Source organism: Cynocephalus volans, chromosome 3, assembly GCF_027409185.1.
Source record: "Cynocephalus volans isolate mCynVol1 chromosome 3, mCynVol1.pri, whole genome shotgun sequence".
Classification (NCBI taxonomy): Eukaryota; Metazoa; Chordata; class Mammalia; order Dermoptera; family Cynocephalidae; genus Cynocephalus; species Cynocephalus volans.
This window is the reverse complement of record NC_084462.1, coordinates 84,237,038-84,250,981: the sequence shown is the minus strand read 5'-3', so window position 1 is coordinate 84,250,981 and position 13,944 is coordinate 84,237,038. Positions and strand designations below refer to the sequence as shown.

At 35.5% G+C, this 13,944-nt stretch overlaps 1 protein-coding gene across 2 annotated transcripts in view; it reads left to right on the top strand.

The window, feature by feature from the left end:
- The window catches only part of UNC13C (unc-13 homolog C), a 568,114-nt gene that overhangs the window by 463,756 nt on the left and 90,414 nt on the right, over positions 1-13,944 (top strand). For both annotated transcript variants that reach the window (XM_063089570.1, XM_063089569.1), the window contains one exon: positions 11,105-11,193. In XM_063089570.1, coding sequence (XP_062945640.1) covers positions 11,105-11,193 — 89 coding nt within the window. The remainder of the gene's footprint in view (positions 1-11,104; positions 11,194-13,944) is intronic.

Sequence of the window (13,944 nt, the reverse complement as noted above, 5' to 3'; positions counted from 1 at the left end):
GCCCAAAAGTGTGTGCATGTAGCTTATTGAAATTCATCGTAAACCCTATTAGCTAATATAGACTCGGTCACTAGCTAAGCAGCCCGAGACCAGAGCAGAAAGAAATTAACCTCCATCATTTTTCATTTGGCACTATCCTCCCAACCTTATATGAGCTGAAGCAACAAGGGATTGAAGATCACTGCTTTAAAGGAAATAATATTCCTTGCCAGTAGTTCTTGAACTTCAGCATGCGTAAGAATCACCTGGCGAGCTTACTAAAGCACACATTGCTCAACTCCACCCCCAGAGCATTTGATTCAGTAGGTCTGAGGTAGGCCCAAGTGATTTGCATTTCTAATGCATTTCCAGGTGATGCTGATGCGACTGGTCTGGGGACCACACTTGGAGAATTACTGCTCTGTGTATGCTTTTAGAACAGAAATTAGGTAATTAGAAAACTGCTCAAAAGGCCCCTTTTTCTTATATGCGCAACACTTCTAACTGACCTACTCTCTGTGTTTTGAATCTTGAGAATACATGAGATTTAATGTGTCTCTATGGACATTGGGACAATATGCAATAGAGAAGGCAAATATCTGTATTAAAGAATATAATAATCTTAAAATATAGATGGTCAATTTGTAGTCATGTACAAAAGTTTAGCATTTTATTAACATTCTGGACTTTATGCTTATGTTTTATACATAATTCTATAAAAAATAGTGTTATAGTTGCAAAGAGGCTAAACGTTATGTTCAGGTTTCTGATCTGTTTCACCTTTTCTCCCTAATGTAAACAGAGATATAATTTACTAGTTAATAAATTAAGGAGAATCAATCTGCTATTTTTATCTTCATCAGTAATTACAAAATAAATTATAGAATAAAGTAAATTATAAGTATATATTAGACATTGAAAGACAATAAAATAGACAATCTTTACTAGTCATTATACAAGAGTATTTCATAAAGTTCATCGAAAAATTGAATTAAAAGATAATATAAATCATTCCATGAACTTTTTGAAGACCCCTTGTATATTTCTTTGAATTCTAAAATTGTTTGCTAAAGCAATTTTCAATGTTCTTCCTATTTAGTGTAAGTATCCATTGTTGCCTACTTATATTGACTGTATCTGCCCAGGGGCAGGAATTGGGATAGGAAATAAAAAGTTTTTTAAAAATGCCTTTGACCTCAAGAAGCTTACAAGGAATAAGACCATGTAAAACAACAATTAGATCTGAGACTTTTTTTAGCACCTAGTAAAAGAGATATTCAGAAGCCAGATGCTCCATGTCTGCCTGGAGCACTGTAAGCATCTCTTCCCCTCGGGCTGACTGCTCTAAGGAAACAGAGGTCAGAGAACACTGAACATGAGGACAGAATTTACTCCTGCATTAGTACATTTAACAAATATTTATTTGCTGAGCACCTATTATGAGCTATTCACTAGGCACCAGAGATACAATATTAGTAAGGTACAGACCCCACCCTCAAAGAACTTGGAGTTTATTATTAGGGGAGTCAGAACAATTAAAGAGAAAATATTCGTGGGAGAAAAAAACACCACCACTTTCTAAACTTGAAAATATCCTACAAATGAAAGTTGTAATTGTTATAGCTTATCCCACAACAATTGATAGAAAAAACACAAACCTCTAGACTCTTACTGTGTAAATAAAGCTCAACAGTTAGACAGCATTTGGCAGCATTCAGTAAAGCAATGAGTTATTTTTAGTTTCATAACACCAGGTGACAAGGAGAATCGAATGTTTAACGTGCTATCTGTTTATTTTGGCATCTTGCAAATATTGCCTGGTTTCTTTCTCCTCCTACCATTTCTGTAATTACAGTTAACAAATTGGACTTAATAGAAAATTAAGTGGATAATGAGGGCCAGAGGGCACATTGTATTGAGGTGATTTCATAAATATGATTAAGAATCCAGCAGTACTACCACATAAAGTTCAGCTAATTGCTAAGCTTGGGAAATTCAGAAAAGATGCTATTGAGGAGGTCAAGAGGTTGTTGGGCTGGCAATCCAAGTCCAGTGAAATACAGACCCAGGCAGGTGCTGATTGTTAACCTCCTTCCCTGGAGCATTTGAGAAAGAGCGTAGGGTCACTCCCACATCACCAAGTCTCTTATTAAACTTCTCTTGGAACCTCAAAGAAACTAGCATAGGGAGGGTACACACCACAGCCAGGGGGAAGGAAGTAGAGTTTCACTTTAACTGCCATCTTCTATAATATATCTATTTCATTATCTTATTGTGATCGCCTTCAATTGCTTATGCCTGCCCTAACCAACCGCAACCAATGCAGCCACTAGAAAAACTTAACTTCTGTAACCCAATCTTCTCCAATCTCCTGCTTGGTAGAGTGGTGCTTAGGCACCTGGTGCAAATAGCTCACCAAGGGCATTCGGTTTCCCACACTTGAGGTTCAACAGGTGCTGAATTCAGTTGATACAACAGACCATATTCACATAGTTGAAGAGTGGTTCATTATGGATGTACCAAGTAAATAGCCAAATGGGAAAGAAAGCAGGACAGGGGAAAAGAAAAAAAAAGCAAAAGCAGTATTTACAAAATAAAATTCTAAGCTTAACATGTCTCTTTTCTTCTATTCCTGACTTACCCCTACTCTGTCCAGTTTCACAGTTAGCCATTAGATGCAGCTAATAAGCCTTCAGTTTCTTTTCAGTCAAGTAATCATACTTGGGAGTTTTGCTTTTTTGATGAACAATTTTAGAAGAGAATTTCTTCAGAAAATATAGCTTCTAAGAGTGCTGATCTTCAGTCGTCATGTGGCTCCAAAAGCATGACACGTTATCTGGGTCTTGGTTTTCTCCACTTATAAAAAGGAGAAAATTGAACTATGTGTTTTCTGAAGTTCATTCTTGTTTTGAAATGCTGTGGTGTTGCAGTCCATAAAGTAGAGGGACAGTGTATGTGTTATAGGTGAGAAAGGGAAAAAAACATTTAAACTAAGAGGAAAGAATGTCATGTCACTCATATAAGGCTTGAAGGTATAAATTAAAGATAAACAGTTTAGAGAAATAGAAAAATCCAAAATTTGCTGCATGTTCACTAACTCAAAACTATTTGAGTGAACTATAAAAGATTAGGCTATCTTTGCTTTCCTTTCAGTTGTCTAGGCTGGAGAAGCTAGCTTAACATATCTTGAAGTCATTTAGGTCTTTTGAAGTACAATGACAGTTGGATTCACTGCATACTCTCTTTAATTTGGTCGGAAGACAGCTACTGATATTCAACTTTTTGAAACGAAGAAGTTAGAAGCATGAATTTACATAACTGATACCTCTAGCATAACATTCACATAAGTCTGAATGGGATAAGGAAAATGCCACAGTCTATCGCTGAAAATGGTCATGTAAATTCTTAGGGAAAGTCTCTTCTAAGAGGAATTTTAAAAAGAAACAAAAAACAAGGTAGCATTGTTAGAGCTGGGGAATGTTTGTTTGCCAGTAGAGAGGACCGTGTATTCTTTTATTTTTGACAACCTATCACAGTATCCATGCTGACACCATAGCTCTACAAATTGATTTCGGGCATTTCAGGGAGAGTGCCTGACTGCTGGATTCACTAGGGAATTTTCACTGATTTCTCAGTCATATATTTTAAGTTGAATTAGGCTTTATAAGATAAATAGATTCTGGTCAAGTGGAAGGGTTGGAGAGAATTGATCTTTTCAAAATAAAAGAAATAGCAAGAGCCCAGATAAGATTGTAAGAAATTTCTTGAAGCACTTCCCTGGTTGAAAGCAAATTTGAGGGGTCAGCAAGTGCCATGATTAGATTTGGGTTTTATTAAAAGAACTCTGGCAAAGTTATCAGAATGGAAGGAGACAAAGGAAACAAGAACACAACTTAGAAATTGTTGCTATAGTCTAGATAAGAAATGAAGGGGATAGGAAAGATGGAGAAATCATTTCAGAAATTTATCAGTCACACTCAGTGTCCAAGTAAATACGGAAGGAAGAAAACAGAGGGAAGTCAAAGATGACCTTCAAATTTTTGTTTTAAACAACTGTATTCCATTAACCAAATCAAAGAAAACAGGAAGAGAAATAATTAAGAATGGTCAGGTAATAAGGTTTGTTTTTGCTATTCTGCAGTTGAGGTGTGTGTGTGGGCCATCAACGTGGAAAAGTCTGATAGGCACTTGGGAACATAGACATGATGCTCAGGTATGCTGTTAAGGCTCTAGGTAATAGATTTGGGGGGTCACTAGGTGGTAGATGAAGCCAGAGGCATGAGTGTGAGAAAAGAAGACTGAAAAGGGAAAACTGAAGGACACTAATATTTAAAGGATATATGCAGGCAGAGAAGTCAACAAAAGATGTAGATAAATTATGAGCAGCTAGAGAAGCAAGTAAATAAGAGCTTGGAAAATAGAATACACAACAGAATGAATGAAGGCCGAGTAGGATAAATAAGGTATTGCAATTAACAGATCATTGGTGACCTACATGAGAATGTTTTCAGTGTCATATCCAGAGCGGAAGCCACATTGTGGAGGATTAATGAATGTAAAAGAGATAAGGATGGGGAGTCAACAAGTTTCACAATTATGCTGTGAGCACTTTGAAGGTCAAGAGAAGAAAAGATATTAGCATGATGTCATTAAGAAAGTAGTTCCAGATAAGTTCATTATTTGTTCTATTTTTTATTTTAACATAAATGTTATTTGAGCATATTTATAGGATGGGGTAATGTAGTTAATGATAGAGGGATTGAAAATGGAGAGAAGGGGATAATCAATGAAACAAAATCCAAAAGAAGGAACCAAGAGCTCAAGTTGAACAGTGTTTTCCTTGGATATGAGACTTTCTTTTTTATAGAAATAGTAGTAAAATTGACTTTTATTAAAGGATTTAATGCAAACATATTGAAGACAGTGTGAAACCCACCCAGCTAATGATCGAGCTTTGGACCCTGGGGAGATGAGGGCTGGGAAGTGATCTTCCTTCCTGATCTGCACTTCCTCAGATGAGGGAAGAATGGAACCCTAACGCTGATGAGCTGAACATGAAAAAGGCAGCCTGTAGCCTATGGAGAAGAAGAGAAATGCCGTAGTAATAGACACAGTGGAGAAGAAATAAAATTCACTTTCTGCTGTAGACTGGATGCCCCTCCCCACCCCACCCTGCTCCACCCTCATTGAGACTTAATCCCCACTGTAACTGTTGAGGGTGGGAATCCTATTATGGTGATTGAAAGGTGGGGCCTTGAAGAGGTGATTAGATTGTAGGACCATAGGACCATGCTGTAGTGAATGGATTAATAATGGTGGTCAGGGGTGTGGCTCTGAGGCTTTAAAAGGATAGCCCATGAGGAGGTTAGTCTCTCTTACTCTGCCATTTTCTCAATATGATACTCTGCCGTCACTGTCACCACTACCAAGGCTCTCATCAGATGTGTTCTCTGGACTTTTCGACTTCCCAGCCTCAGAAACTGTAAGCAATAAATTTCATTTTCTTTTTAAATTACCCAGTTCCAGGTATGTTGTTATAAGCAACTGAAACAGAATCTACCATAAGATCTCTAACTTCTTCCATGCAAAGTCTTTATTTTTCAAAAGTTTGTATCGAGCTATCTGAAGAGTTTAAATGCCACGCAACCCCCTGGTTATAACTCTGGCAAGAGCTTAATGATTAGTTTAACAACTGCCGTTGTAAGGTGAAATGATATGTATTCTCTTTGATGTCTAGAGAGAGTCTATACTGGGGGAAAAAAAGAAAGAAAAAGAAACATGCAGAGAGGGTATGGTAACCATATTTTCTGAACCAAATATCACAGCATAATCTGACATGGTCTGGCAATGAGACAAATACTTTAAATCAGGACTCAGTACTAACTTGGTAACTCCAGAGTACATGGTTGCTAAGGAATGAAAGATTTCAAAAGCAAAAGTATACTATTAATAGTCAAGCAAGGTATCAGTCCTAGGAGAAGAAACATTCTGGATATCAGGCTATTCTGCTTGTTTTCACCTCTTTCCTCAAACATTTGGTAAATGCCTAGGCATGCATTTAGTAAATGCCTAGGACAGACTTCCAGGATAAATGCCTAGGACAGACATCAAGGATAGAAAAGTAAGGTACAGTTCTGTGGAAGAGATAGAAGAGTACAATTATACGAGAGCATTGCATCCACGGTAACAGCAAAAAGCACAGTTAGTACAGGGGCTAGAGCTACTAAATGCCTAGGGCAACATTTGAGGAAAGATTTGCAAAAGGAGGTGACAAGTGAATTGTCCTAAATAAGAAGTAAAAGTCAGCATTAAGGGAAAAGAACTTAAACCTGGCCTACTAGCTCTCTCTCCCAGACAAGTTATTTATATTACTACAGCTCAGTGGTGTAAAATATCTCAATGGTGTAAGAACTCAGTTTCTACCTATATGTGACTTTGGTTTATTCTGATCATTAGACCACACATTACTAGCCTAGATTTTGGAATTACCAAACTTTTCATAGGGTGTGAATAAAATATGTTTTAAAAGCTTTACTGTAAATTTAAAATTTGACTCAGTATTCTTATATTTTGAGTATATTTTTCTTTACATGAAGCCTTTATTTATTTATTGAGCCAGCCAATTGAGTTGTTCAGGTACACATGCTAGTTAAGTTTCTAATTTAGAATAAATTTATTAATTGTGACTTATGATGCTTGCATTTTTCTGTTCTTTCTTTTTTGCTGTTGCTTTTTTCCTCTTAACAATAACTTTGAATAATAATGCAAAAAAAAGATTTGAGTTAAGTTTGGTATTACACTGCTAACATAACTCGGTTAAGTTTTAAACCTTTGTGGAAAAAAAATTGGTAGCTTTTTACATTTCCAAAGTACTCAATAATTTTTAAAATATGCTATTAATAATTCAGGTAGTAAACTCTCAAATTCCAATGTATTATTTCTTAGATTGCACCCCCCCCCTTTTTTGGTTGCTAACTGGTACAGGTATCAAACTCTGGACGTTGGTATTATCAGCACAACACTCCAATCAACTGAGCTAACCAGCCAGTCCCTGGTTTCTTAAAACCTTTTTTAGAAAGTTTACAAGAGTAAAGAAAATTTCCTCCATTTGGGCACATAATGAAATGCAGAAGAACTCAAGTATTGGTCATTTTGCTGCCTAAAGAGATTGTTTTTTAATTAGAAAAATATAATATTTATGCCCATTATTCTCATTATAGCAAAAGACCTGCAATTTGCAAGGATTGTACATATTGCCCTCAGAATTGCTATGCCTATTTTAATGGTATTATTTGTATCAGATAAACATTAAATACTTAACTGAAATTATAAATTTCCCTCTTTATTTATTTATTTTTTGGGGGGGACTGGTTACATGACAGAGGCATTCTGTCTGCACCCACTTAGAAACACACCTGTCTGTCAAGAAAATGAAACTGTCAACCAATGTTTAAATTGCTATAGTTTGACAGTTTCAGATATTCGAGTAATAACCAATTATTTGATAAGAAATGTCTATTCAAAAAATACCTAAAGTGAACTAAAATAAATTTATGGGAAAATAGCATAATTTCAACCACGTGATCTATGTAACCATTTTTGTATGATGCAAAAGCCATTATCCATTATCTAAACAGGTAAGCAAACTACATCATTGTGTGTATCAAACTAATGTGAAAACCAAATACACATTTTTAAATAAGAAGCATCCTCATTTCCTGAAGACAACCCCACTTTCCAAGCCATTTCCTTGGAGGTAGTAGATACGTTGGTGGAGAACTTCCACCTATATCCACAAGGAATGGGGAGCCAGAAGAAAACCATATGGAAGGATTTGTCTCTCATTCCCTTTTCTCTGATATTTTTATCCAAGTGAAATCAAGTTAAAATTGGTATTAAGGCAATAACGAGAAAATATAATAAAAAATATTCAACCCAGGGTATACAAAGAACTCAACTCAATAGTAAAAAAAATAATAATCCAATTAAAAAATGAGCAAAGGAGCTGAATAGACATTTCTCAAAAGAAGACATACAAATGGCCAACAGATATTAATAAAATGCCCAACATCACTAATCATCAGACAAATGCAAATCAAAACCATCATGAGATATCATCTCACCCCAGTTGGCATAGCTGGTATCAAAAAGACAGAAAAGAACAAATGCTGGCAAGGATGCAGAGAAAGGAGAACTCTTATACATTGTTGATGGGAATGTAAATTAGTACAGCCTTTATGGAAAACAGTATGAGGTTTCATAAACCACTATAGATAAAGCAATCCAACAATTCTACTACTGGCTTTATATCCAAAGCAAGGGATATCAAGTCAAAGGAATACCTGCACTCATATGTTTATTGCAACTCTTATATTTATTGTGGCTTCATTCTTAATAGCCAAGATTTGGAACCAACTTAAATGTCCATCAATGGATGATTGGATAAATAAAAGTGGTAATATATATACAATAGAATACTACTCAGCCATAAAAATAATTAAATTCTGCCATTCACAGCAACATGGATGAACTTAGAGAAAATTATGTTAAGTGAAATAAGCCAGGCACAGAAAGAGAAATAGTGCATGATCTCATTCATATTTGGAAGCTAAAAAAGGTGATCTCATAGAAGTAGAGAGCAGAATAGTGGTTACTAGAGACTGGTAAAGGGGTAGACGAGGGGAGGCGGGGAGAGAATGGACCATGGGTACAAAATTGTAGAGATAGGAAGAGTCAGTTCTACCATTCTATAGCAATAGAGGGAGACTACAGTCAATAATAAATTTCTGTATAACTTCAAGTATCTGGTTGAGAGGATGTTACATGTTCCTAACACAAAGAGGTAACAGATGTTTGAGGTGATGAATATGCTAAATTCCTGATATTATCATGGCACACTACATCAATGTTCCCAGATATCACACTGTACTCTACAAGAATATATACAATGACCATGGGTCAATTAAGGAAAACAGGAAAAGGAAAAATTTCAGAGACAGAAGTAGATTAGTGGTTACCAGAAACAGGGGGGAAAGAATAATTATAAATTATTGCTTAATGGATAAAGAGTTTATGTTTAAAATGATGAAAAAGTTGTGAAAATAGATAGAGGTAGTAGTTATATAGCATTGTGAATATAATTAATTCCACACAATTTTATGTTTAAAGATGCCTAAAATGGCAGTCCTTATAGTGTATATGTTTTACCACAATAAAAAAAATGGAAAAAAAATCAAAACATTTAGACTGCATGGTTCCCTAGGATTGGAACGGGCAGTTTACATATGTTTTTTGGATGAAGGGTTAAAAGTTAGTTTGTTAGGCTAATTGTATTTAAATGCATATTAGGTCTTTTTAAAATAAGTACGTATTATCTTTCTGAATCACTGCAAATGGTTATAGCTGAATAGAACTCCTGGAAAGTAGATTCAGGACATTTTAATTTTTCCACTCTTAGAGAAGTCTCTATTTGTTATGGTGGCCTGCGTGTCTGTGGGCAAGAGGTGGGAGCCTATCAGATTATAGAGACAGAAAAAAATATATAAAGAATCCAGAAGAAGCACTATTGCTCTGATAGAAGGGCAGAAACTAACCGATCCTGAAAATTACCTGGATTTGAGTTAAAAGCGGCCTTAAGGATTGGTTTGATATAATCAATAAAGTCTCAGATGCCAAATGCAATATTTGATTTTCACTGCAATATTTTTAGTCACATCAATACAACCTAAAGCTACCCAGCTGCTGAGGTATATAAATAGTACTTCTTCCTAACCATTTCTTAGTATCAGAGAGTGCTCTTCGAGGATTACAGGACTTATGTCCAGTGTATACTCATAGAGACACTTCTTGGTCAGGGACTGACTCCCAGGGGTTTAAACTGATATTGGGTTCTATATTGATTTGGTATACTTCTTAGATTCTTTTATTAATACTAAGTCATGCTTTAATTTGTTTTACTGCCAAAAGTTGGTTCTATCCCATCTTCTTCAATAGTTGAGCACCTTGTGCAAGGAATATAGATAGCAATAGCAGGAAACTAAATTTCTGAAGGTTCAAAGAAAGGAAGATTGACTTACATTTCAATTTCAGAGAATGTTCCAGATAGCCATTTACACAAATTTCTCTCTGCTTGATACATCTATTACAAGCTTTTTTTTTTTATCACTAATTTGCAAAAACATAATTAACAGAGAAAAATTTTCTAAAATGCTTGGTAAGGTATGTGTTGATACTTCATTTTAATTGTGAGAATAAATTGTGCCAAATAAATAGATTGATGTGCCTATGTGTTTGTTTGTGTTTATTTATAAGTTGTTTTGTAATATTGATTAATATTATTTTAAGAGCAAATCAGATAAAAAGAAAAGTTGGCTTGTAAAGTTTGCACTGTAAGAACAGGCATCAAAAATGTCATCTTCATCTAATGATGTTCTTCTTTCACCCCATATTTGCTTACTAGCTTAGCCCCAAGCTATGAGTACTTGAATACTTAGAGAAAAATAAAATATAAAACTATGAATCTTGAACTGTGAGTTGCAAATTGGCATCCAGGAACAGAAGTCAGGTCTATCATTCCCAGAGAAACATGACAGTGCTTGGATAATTTCCTATTACTTTTAATTCTGTAGTTGGGAAAATATGAAAACACCTTCAAACAAGGCACAGCACAATTCTTGAAAGTTAACTTTTAACAAAATTTTTATTTTTAATTGCCGGTTTATTTTCAAAAATATTAAATATTGAAATACATTTTGAAACAACACATATATTCCACTAATGTATAACATGTTAGGTTTTCTAAATTATAAAACTTTCTGTTCTGGAGGATATTTTGTCATGCCCTGCATTCCATTGCTGTAACTGACAACGGCTCTGCTATCCAGCTCGTACATGTATGCATGCTGTGCCATTTCAATCAAATTTTAAATATGTAAGTACCCTCCTGATTTCTTTATAATTTTCTAAACTTTTGCATTTGATTTCAGAGACATAAAACAAAAAGTACAGAAAAAAGTAAATTTGTACTTTTTGAAGTTAACTTCAAGCAAGCCAAATGCTTGTTAAGAGAAACAAAAACATGCTTTCTCAGAACTCTGAAGTAACATTGTCTATGGTCTCTCTGCAGCTAGATCCTGAAGCTAGTACTATTCTAAAAGAACTTCAAGTTAAACTCAATGGGGTTCTGGATGAGCTCAGTGTCATTTATGGCAAAAGGTAAGTGTCCTAAATAGTTATTATCTAAAAGTACTAGGTTTCAGATTATAACAATCATGCCTTTAATGCTGTTCTCTCCTTTGACTGGCTAAATCCATTTAACTACAACTCCAATCTAAGCATCATCTCCTCTGAAAAGTCTTTCATGATCCCACAATCTAATAGTGATGTCTCCCTACGTGCTCCCTACAACTCTCTATGCAATCTTCAGTTGTGTAGCATGTGCATCACTATGTTCTACTTTTTTTTTACTTGTATTGTTTTACTTGTCTGCTTCCTTCACTTTTGTATATGCTCCTTAAGGGCAGAAGCCATAATTCATATCTATTTGCAATTCCAGTATTTAGAGCTTAGCGATTGGCTATTGAAAGAATGGAGAGAGGGAAGGAGGAAGGTAGAAAAACTATATAAACAAAAAATATACGTTGTGTTCATGCCACACATATCCATGTGGCTGCACTTCAGAATAACTGAACTCCCAACCTTATACCAAATTATGTCATGATTCTTGGTTTTAGGGCTTCGGAATCTGAATGCAACTTTTCCAGGGGCAGGAGTTTGGAAACTACTGACGTATCTATATTTTTTTCTATTTTTTAAAAACCAACTTTATTTGTTGATGGTATGGTTCTAAAGAAAAAGTTCACCCTAGATAAATTTCGTTTTGATCTGGGAAAAAGCCATTATCTCATTATCAAATGTTAAAATAGAAAAGCAAATACATCTCTGAAGAGGTTCATTAAGTTAATATAGAATTTGCTTTAAATAATAGTTCAATAAATGTTGACTTATTATTTTGAAACTATGTGTTCGGTTCTCAGATGAGACTATAAAAATTGCTCTTACAGTGGGGGCTGTTTTTTGAACACTACTCATCACATATTGTGTTTTAGAAAGATACATGATTAATAAACGTTTATTGATGAGTTGTGCCATTTTTTAATTAGAAAGACAAAAAAAAGACACGGAAAGCATCATATCTTTTCTTCAGATATAGGAATGAAGCAGAGTAATAATAATAATAATAAGCCCATAGTTAGTTTTTTCTTTATTATCAGAGGTGTGTTCATAACTCTCTTGAGCCACGTGGCATTCTCTTTATGGAGACCAACTTCTCAGTTCACGTCTCGGGTACAGCCCTGCTGTACTGAGCATAGGGTAGTTTCTCTGCCTCTGCTCTGTGCTGTTAGCCGACCTGGATGACCCCGCTTACTTGGCCTGGATGTGAACCAATAATATGAAGTTTCTGTTTAAGTAGAGTTGGGGAGTCAGAGATTATTCCAGACATGTGGGGCCATTGGCTCTGACTTGGGTGATACTTAGTGTCTGAGCCTTTGGTCAGCAATTTCAGGCTTTCCTCTCTTCATTGTAGTGTGAGCTAATATGTGGTTTGCAGAAAGACTTTTGACTTTCGCTAGAGAGGCAACATTAGAGATTATTTAGCAAAGTTGGGAGAGATAAAAGGGGTCAAGAATAGCTAGAGGTGTTTAGAATTTTATGGAATATGTCTAAACAGAATACAAACTAGAATATAAATAAAGTACATTTAAGTTACTTTCTGTAAAATATTCCAATCATCCTGATGAATAAGTGCTTTTTATTTTGTTTTAATTTTTATTTTGTTTGAGAGGGGAGAATATTCAGGTTACAAAGGCTAAAGTATAAATTCTGATTTTTAAAAATCTGTACAAACTTCAGTTATGAAAGAAGGAGCAATGCCCTTGGGAGGGCACTGGAAGTGCTGTATGTGTATGAAGCGAGCTGTGGTAGCCTAGATATTGAAACTCATGGCTACCCAGGATGCATTCCTTCATTATTTTTTAAATATAGGTAAGAATTTGGTACATTGTTTAATTAGGGTTATTGGGATTATTGGAATAAACAGGCCACATGTCATGCTTTCCTTATAAAAAGAATAACTATTATACCCTTGTTCCCATGGCTTCATTTCCCACACTACCAGTCAGGTCTACATCACACTCAGGGCGGGCAGGAAGTCCACAGTGATCAGCGTGATCATACTGCAAAGTCACACTGGGTAACTTTAGTCTGAACCCACCCTTCTAGGGGCTAAATTTGCAGTCTAGAGCTTTAAAAGTGCATAATTAATTGCCAAGATCCATTTGATCTTGTGTTATTAAAACCCACAATTAAATAATTCTGCTACATGTAGCTGTTAGGATGACTTTGCAGTAAAGCCAGGGTGGAGTCGAACCACACATTTAAAGCCTGGGTTCTTGGGTTCCTGACACACTCACAGGGTACCCACCTAGAAACCGAGACTAAGTGATATCATTTCAGGAATATTTTAAAGATGTTCTTAAAGATGATGCTAAAATTTGCAAAACTTGTGCCACTTAGGTTTCTGCTTACACCCACATTTTCAAGTTTGGTTTTTTGATTTACTACCTTTTTTTTACTGATTCCTTTAGTAGCAACAGCTGGCTGGATTAAGTAAACAAAGATTTCAGGAATATTTCCTGAGTATTCTTCTGTGAGTGTTTGTCTGTCATTATTTACTGGCACTACTTTTATTCAAGCTGATTAATGAAGACTTTTTCAAACAAAAAATGGATAGAAAAGGAGAAGACTTTTTAGGTGAATTTACCAAAAATTGATAGAGACAAAAGGCTTTTGGGGTGAAGTGAAGTGCAGGTGTTTGTTTACCCTGGATTAATGCAAAAGTAGAGTGCCTTTGTCCATTGTACACTGAGAACCCTCCTTCCATAACCCTAATCCCACACACAGAAG